The 8,577-nt window shown below is 37.7% G+C and overlaps 1 protein-coding gene across 1 annotated transcript; it reads right to left on the reverse strand.

Annotated features, from left to right (window-relative positions):
• On the reverse strand, positions 1–7,931 carry LOC107719275 (uncharacterized). Its single transcript, XM_016526668.1, has 4 exons — positions 7,750–7,931; positions 6,439–6,606; positions 814–971; positions 1–404 (listed from the first exon to the last, which is right to left on the reverse strand). Exons 1-4 carry the CDS (start codon positions 7,929–7,931, stop codon positions 1–3), a joined length of 912 nt encoding a protein of 303 aa, XP_016382154.1.
• Positions 7,932–8,577: the final 646 nt, after the last annotated feature.

Here is an 8,577-nt window from a genome sequence, read left to right on the forward strand (position 1 = left end):
TCAGTTCACGTATATAGTGTCTGGAATGACCAGTTCATCATCACTGTCTTCAGTATCTTCCTGCTGGATTTCCTCTTCCTCTGCTTTCTCTCTCTCGTTTGCCTGGATGTAGTTATCCTCGATGAAGCCATCATCATCATCATCATCATCTGAACTTTCTCCCCTCCGGATCATTCTGCCCCTCATGCCATGCACTGGGATCTCTCTCTCCAGATCTCCAGCTTGGCTGAACTGACTGGCCGTTTCTCCCTCCAGTAATAAAGCGGGACTGTTTCTGGTCAGGCACCATCGGAAGAAGCGGTACCTCACGGCCAGTGCTATCAGGAGGCCGATGGAAAGCACCGCTGTAAACACACCGAGCACAATGGGCCAGGCGGAGTGGGCTTCAGCTGTTCCCGGTGAGTCTGAGGATGGCAAAAGTGATTATAGTAAATGAATAATGCTTATTGTCTTTGATGAAAATACAAAAAGTAGTAGCCTGTGTCTCTATAACTCAAAACCAAAATATATACTGGAATAGAGAAATGATTGCCCATCTATTATTGTTTTAGAGCAGTATATTTAAAATAATGTTCCAGATTCAATACATCTTTCAAAACAAATATACAAGTACAAAAAAAAAATCTCTATGGACAGGTTCCATATATGTGACACGCAAATGTGTAAAAATAATAAGTGAATTTAAATAAAGTAATGCATGATTTATGTTTGATATGACTAAAGTGATTAATTAGATCATGTTCACATCAGCTTTCACTTAATAATCAAAAGATATTTAATATATGCTAATGGACATTAGATTGATGCACTAACCATTTTGTCCATCTGAAGTACTATTCATTGGAAGTTCTGATGAAGCAGTTGATTGGTTTTCTTGAGGAGTCGGATATGCATGTGCAGACATTGCCATAACCAAATATGCGATCAGAACCATATTAACTCTGTGGTGTATGTTTCGCATGATGGCCTGTCTATAAGAGAGAATATTTTTATGATTTTATTTTTTTCCATCTGTAAATCATATCACAGTCCTGTCATATTGCTTAAAAAGCTAATAGTTTCCTGGTATGGACTAACATGAAAGTCATAGCAATACATTTTGTTAATAAATAGGTCAGTTAAGCAACAGCATGGTGGACGTACATTAATAACAGTCCTTTTGAGACACAGAGTATACAAAACCTTACTCGATAATAATGTTATGTCATCTTAACATATCTAGTATTAAGGCTTAAATACAAGGATGTGGTGAGCAATGTAAAGCAATGCAACAGTCATATGACTCTCATTTGATCAGTTGAAAAGAGAAATGCATTATCATATAGTCAAAATCCACTGAAATAACAGTAAAATAAACAGTAATATTTTTATACATACCTGTTGCTTGGTACAATCCAATATTTTGTGTTTTTTATTATTTTTTGATTTTCATGTTTACAGTGCGGAGTGCATCACAATGGAAGCATCTTGAGCAAAGGTTGAAAGAGGTGTAACTCTTCATCTGGGTTAATCGGTAATTTTTATTACCTGTTAACTCATTTCCTTGTGTCTTTGCAGGTATCAGCAGATCCGCACTGGACATTTAAATACAGTTTATGAACTGTTTTGTTTCACCCTGTGCAACATCTTCCCTTCCTTTGTGAAAAAGGAGTGCACTTTAAAAAAAAGGAATAATACGCCTATACTTTAAAGGTGCTGTATGTAAGTTTTTGACTCTACTAAAGCATAAAAATACCATAATATGTTTGCAGATATTTAAGAAACATGCTAAGTTAACATATTTGATTATCTGAAAAATAAAGCTACAGTCAGTTATTCTCCTTTGAAAATGTGCGTTCCGAGCCGGAATGTCGAGCTCTGTTTTGGTTTGTGAAACCCGCCCACTGCCAATTTACCCAATTGTATTTCGGCACCCCGGGTTGCCAGTTGGACAAACAAAGGCCTCCTGTAGCGAATCGATGCGTTTTTGTAAGAAAAATATCCATATTCAATCGCCCGGGGCCTGGCTCGCGTCTTCCGCTGCGGCTGCACCCAGGGTCCGTGGTGTCCCGGCGCCGGAGTGAAGGACATCTGGGAAGATCGCGTCCTGGGTGCACCGGGCCTGTGCAGAGAAACACACGGAGTAGAGGTGGTGGGAGAATTAGCAGCGCGCTGTATACTTACCTCGGTCTTGTGAGCGTCAGCCTGGGATGATTCCAGCGCGGCTCTCTGCTCTTTCAGCTGGGTCTGCCTCTCCACCAGGTCGCGGATCTGCTTCTCCACGGCCTCCAGCTCGAGCTGCACTGAATGCAGCTTGAACGTGTCCTCACCTGTACTCAAAGGTAGACACACATCCGCCATTAAAGCAGGTAACAGTGAGTAAAACAATGGTAATTTGTGTGAATAGAGTATTAGTAATGTAAGCGAGATTAGCGGCAACCACGCTGGCGATGCTAGCGGGCTATTTGCTAATAGCGGACTCGGGAAATCAAAATAAAACTAGTGATAACAAGGCGCTCTGATTGTTTTTGTTGTAGAATACGATAGGGGATATATTCACACGTTATAGAAACGAAAATGATGGTGTATAAAATTGATTTTAAGATAAAAAATTAGACGACAAAGAATTAACTTGACGGAGCTCAAACTCAAAACACACGGCAGCAACAAACAGGAAGTGACGTGTCAAAAAACGTGTTGGAATGTTGAACTGACTGACTTCTGGCTCAACATTATGGGTTTGATTGCGGCGTATTCCATTTCCAACTGTCATAACAAGACTAAGGCTTCAAACTCTTGTAATAAATAGGCTTCATATATTTATTTGGCTGAAATTAATCCAGTTTACCTCACAAGTTGCTAAAAAGAGCTTCTGTTGTAACTCAACTTGTAATATAGTGTAACCTTATCTACATCCAGGGAGATTTGCACATTTGCAATGACAAGTGAATGAAATCTTGGTCTAGGAGTAAAGTGTGTCTCATGTTTAAAGGTGCTGTATGTAAGTTTTTGACTCTACTAAAGCATAAAAATACCATAATATGTTTGCAGATATTTAAGAAACATGCTAAGTTAACATATTTGATTATCTGAAAAATAAAGCTACAGTCAGTTATTCTCCTTTGAAAATGTGCGTTCCGAGCCGGAATGTCGAGCTCTGTTTTGGTTTGTGAAACCCCGCCCACTGCCAGTTTATCCAATTGTATTTCGTCACCAAGGGTTGCCAGCTGGCGGGAAAGACAGCATATTTCATTTCATTCATCGTCAAGTGCACTTGTTCCTGTTGGTGTCTTCAATCTGGCAACCTGCGTGTGCGTCAAGTCTGAGGAGGAGGGGCCGGGTAAAAAAAACCCTCTACAATATTTTGAATTTGGCCTGCAATACCTAGTTCAACCTCTCGGTGTCAATCCTACATACAGCACCTTTAAAGGAGACATATTATGCCCCTTTTTACAATATGTAATATAAGTCTCTCGATTTTCATGATATGTCACCTTTAAATTAATATACTGCAAACTGAATATAATGCTTTCTGATGCTTAACTGCATGTTAGTTACAGAAAAAGAAAATTCTGTCATCATTTACTCACCCTCATGTCATTCCAAACCTGTCTGAATTTCTTTCTTCTGCTGAACACAAAAGAAAATATTTTGAAGAATGTGGGTTACCAAACAGTTTTGGGTCCCATTGGAAGGTAAATATATTCTCTGACTTACATACAGGCATTTGAATACTTACATATTTAATTGCCATAACTGAATATGGCAACAGTCTGAATTCAAATTGAATGATTTCACTCAAATTTTTGTAATGCACATCTAATTCATGGAATTATTGAATAATAGTGTCAAATATGGGACTTCATTCATTCATTCATTCATTCATTCATTCATTCAAGAATGCATTATTAAACCCCTTTTCATTAAACATTGTCAATTGAATAAGGTCAATTTAAGTTGTTTAATGTTAATAATAATAATAATGTGCAATATTTTATTTAACAATAACCACAGCTCTAGTGTGAATGAAAAGGACATTTTCTTCTGTTTTAATTAATTTATGGTAGTGTCAGTTAGGTTTTTATATTACTATGTTTCTGCATTTCTCATTCCCTCACAACGTGCTTCAGTAAAATAGATTCCATGATCTGGAAACTGTGAGGTCACATCACAACAGATGACTGTGTGAATCAAGCGTTCATTGAAAGGCCAGAGTGTAGTGGGAGGCTTTCAAGCATCAAACACTAATGTGAGTACATGACAGCAAGTCATCTTTAAAAAGCTAATCTGACCAGTAATTGGCCCCATTACAAACACAAGCTTCTTTTAAGCATGTTAATATGCACAATTATTATTAAAGGTGGGGTAAGCGATTTTCCAAAAACGCTTTAGAAAACTAATTCGGGCCGACTAGCAAAACACACTTGTAGCCAATCAGCAGTAAGGGGCGTGTCTACTCATGATGTGGAGGAGAGAGTGTTCAGTGCACAAGATGGACATTAGCGAGCCGAGCGACAGAAAGATAGAGATGGCGGATAAAAAACAAAAGAGGAAAACGTCTGCGGAACAAAAGAAGGCTTAAGGCAATTATTATCAGAACACGCGAGCATAACATAGCGGTTAGCAGATCAATGAATGAGAGGGCAGCGTTACCAGAGTTGCCCATATACCACACCATGTTACAACACAGTAGGGCTATTGCAGACAGAAACAATACTGTACTACATCGATGTTTCCTGTCGGCTCAATGTTTGAGTGGACTTTGCTGTTCCGATTCGCATGAACGGTATACGAGTGGAGCTGAGTGGAGCTGAGTGGAGCGCACACGCATAGAGTGGGATAATACGCAGAGCGCCGCGGCACCCCGGTTGGGAAACACTGGTGTAGATCACTGATTATAATGAGTTCTATAGTATTTTGTCGCGCCGTGCCACTCGCGTCCGGTGTAGACACGGTGTAACATTGGTTTTGCTTTCTTTCACAGATCTAATCGTTGCCTGGGTTGCGTACGTATTACGTATGTGTGGGACGGAGCTATCAAAATAGGGGCGCGACCCTTTTGGGGTAGGGGCGTGTTTGTTTTGGTGATTTCAAATGTTAACATTGGCTACCAGAAATCGCTTACCCCACCTTTAAGTAGTAGTATTTATAAAGCACATATTAATGCCTTATTCTGCATGACCATATTTTAGATCCCTTAATCCTCCCTCATACCTAAACTTAACAACTATCTTACTAATAAGCAGCAAATTCGAAGTTTATTGAGTCAAAAGTCATAGTTAATAGTTAGTTAATAGTGAAAATTGGTCCCCAAACTAAAGTGTAAATTATTCTTCTTTCAGGATTCTTCACTTTGTGTATCAGCATGCAAAATACTGAATTCAATTGAATTCAGAGAAGTAGGAGAGATGAGGTCACGACACAATTTTCAAAATTGTGCTATTTCTGTAACATAATAAAAAAAAATCTACATAAATGTATTGTACCAAAAAGTTGAGAAACAAGGCTAAATGTAAACTTTCAACGCATTCATTTTACTTTCATGTTTAAATACAATGTACACAAATTAAATTTTTGATTAACTGAGTTCTAATGAAGTCTGAGATCCGCTAGTGAGCGACGCCTCGTGGTACCATCACAGAGAGGCTCAAAATCACTTTCCAGAACATTCTCGTTCACCGTTCCTGGCTGGTGGAATGATCTTCCCACCCCTATCCGGAATGCTGAATCCCTGACAATTTTCAAGCGACAGCTGAAAACTCATCTCTTTAAACGCTACTTGACTTCATCTTAAAAAAAAATAAAATAATAAAATTCTTTCTCTTTATTTATTCCTTCCCTTTTCTAGCTTGTACTTATTTGAACAATGCCTAAAACTTGGTATTTCAAGCACTTCCTGTGTCTGTTTGCCTCTTTAAAAAGAATCGCTTTATGTATTCCCCAATTGTAAGTCGCTTTGGATAAAAGCGTCGGCAAAATGACTAAATGTAAATGTAATGTAAATGTAAAACATAAACGATATGTGTCAAATAGATTTTAGTGTGTCAAAATCACTTACTAACCTTTTCTGTGTAATGTTTTATCCAAATGTACAACTTTGTTGGCATGCCAATGAAATGACATACACCCTAAAACCATAAAATGATGATTTACACTGTTTTACAGTGCAAACACAATACAATAAAAAGTGCTTTTAAGTGCTTTTATAAAATGATGGCCAGAGCATATTCCTTAGAAATACAATGTCATGACTGCAATCACAGCTTAATCACATATCTGTAAAGGACATCCACCTTTACATACACTGATTCAGCAGTACATTGAGATGGAGGGAGATCATGTATAATCTAACATCCAGCATGTGTCACTATATCCTTTTCAGTGATTTTGCCATTCATAGATCCATTATGGCACGGTGTGTCACATTAATGCCATTGTTCCTGTTTCATTCATTATTACTCAGTGCTTCTGTAGATATGGATGTTTTGACCTGGCACGCTAAGGTTGAGGCCGTTGTCCCTGCGACTGGGTTTGGTGACAATGAAGAGGTAGCAGAGGACACACACGGTGATGACGAAGACCAACAGGACCACAGCTGCTATGGAGAGACCAAGCAGAGCTCCAAAACTGAAGAGACAATCGACAAACCACTGATGAGAGCATAGCAGGACGCTTGGCGCACTCTACATTTATTGCTTTTTTCTCTACCACATATTTTAGTAATACACATGAATTAGGCATTATTTGAAAGCTTTAATACTTCAGTTTCACCTGTGAAAACTGCTTTGACATTCAACATTGTGTTACAATGGAAATGGTACTTTACTATTTTAAGGTGTCCTACACATGTTACATGTATACTATTATAAAAACAATTAATTATGCATAATTACATGCAAGTAACCCTAAGCCAAACCCTAACCGTACATGTAGTTAATTATTATTACTCGGTACTTAAATGTATAATTAGGCTACACTGTAACAATGACACCTTAAAAATAAAGTGTAACCCGCAGCAAGTTTATGTTAAAACGGTGTAATCCAAAAACATGCAAAAAAATCTAATTCGAAAACGAAAAATCTTAGATTTAAGCCTAAATATTGTTGAGTCAGTTAATTCATTGATCCAGAGTTTATTCCAATAGACATAACTGTTCTAATATATTAATATTAGATTGAAAAATATGAAAATGTGCTTACATTTCTCACATTTGTAACTAAATCTCAAGTCCACTTTTTTGGACAACAGATCTCAAAAGAGACTTCTTGATGTGATTTTAATAATGATTTTCCTACTCATTTTGTTCAGTTTTAACAAAATTTCAGTCAGATTGTAAAACCTCTGAGCTTGTCACCTTAAGTTTGCAGGTTCGAATCCCCTGGACCAAAAAAAAAAATCATGATTTGTTCTACTGTAAATGCAGCAATAATATGATGTATTACATGTAGGCTATAATAATAAAATGTATTGTCTTCATACGATTATTTATTTGAAGCAGCGTCCACTAAAAATAAAAAATCTTTGAATACTGTTTTATAACCTATTATTAAATTGATTCAGGACGTTTAACAAATCAAGAGACTTTCTCTGTATACACTAGCCTAAATATTAAATAGACTAGTTCAGTGTCGAGTATTGGAAGCTGATTAAGCAGTGTAAAAATCATTAATAACTGCTGTACTAATATAGCCACCCATATTTATGAATGGACTATTTTAACTTGCGTCAAGAAAAGAAAAGGGCAAAATGATCGAAATGTCGAAATTTACCTGAGCCACCACATATATCCATATTCATAAGGGAAAAAGCTGTTGGGATCATCACAGCAGTATTTCATATCATTAAATCCACAGCAGAAAACAGCTCGAGCGTTACTGTCCGCTGTGGGACAGGAGAAGCTCTTCACAAAACCCCTTTCTCCGCTACTGTAACTCGTACATATCGAGCTCATGATGATGCCGGTATACAACTGTCAAATGCGACGTATTACTTCTATAACAAAGCAAAACTAACAATCCTCTAGAAATTCCTGGACTTTGTTTCCATGTTGTTAAGCATTAAAGACAAAACTTCACATTTGTAGCAGGAAGATGCTGCAGTTTCCTGTCTATAATCCGAGGCTGGTAAGAGAAGACTGATAGAGAGCCTGTAATTATAACACACGCTGAACCACAGTGTGGCGGGGGAAAAAGCCAGGGATGCAGAGCGTGAGAAAAGTGTGACCATTACAAACATGGCAAATGCTTTATTGGGAATTTTTTGATAGCTACTCCTGAGACACAAACCGATCATTTACATTTTAGACCATTACAGCATGAGGCACGTATTACCGTATTTCATTTTTTAAAATTGTTATTATGAAGCTACATGATTATCATATACTGATGTGGTATCACCTAAAAGCCCATGATGCCCTCTTTAAGATATTTAAGATATAATCATTAGATCAGTATGCATGAACTTAAGGGTGCTTTCACACCTGGCCCATTGTTTCGGAACCTGGCGCGTTTCCCCCCTTAAGCTGGGCTCACACTACAGGAGTTTTAAAATCCTAACTGATTATTAAATCTGGTTGCAGCACACACATAAGGAGAATA

Source organism: Sinocyclocheilus rhinocerous, unplaced genomic scaffold, assembly GCF_001515625.1.
Source record: "Sinocyclocheilus rhinocerous isolate Xijiao unplaced genomic scaffold, SAMN03320098_v1.1 scaffold2138, whole genome shotgun sequence".
Lineage (NCBI taxonomy): Eukaryota > Metazoa > Chordata > Actinopteri > Cypriniformes > Cyprinidae > Sinocyclocheilus > Sinocyclocheilus rhinocerous.

Excerpts from the sequence above, each read along its gene's own strand:
- LOC107719275 (XM_016526668.1), bottom strand. The coding sequence starts at position 7,931 with ATGAGCTCGATATGTACGAGTTACAGTAGCGGAGAAAGGGGTTTTGTG. Across the intron at positions 6,607-7,749 it reads GGATATATGTGGTGGCTCAG|TTTTGGAGCTCTGCTTGGTC; the intron begins GTAAATTTCGAC and ends TTGTCTCTTCAG. Across the intron at positions 972-6,438 it reads CATATCTACAGAAGCACTGA|ACAGGCCATCATGCGAAACA; the intron begins GTAATAATGAAT and ends TCTCTCTTATAG.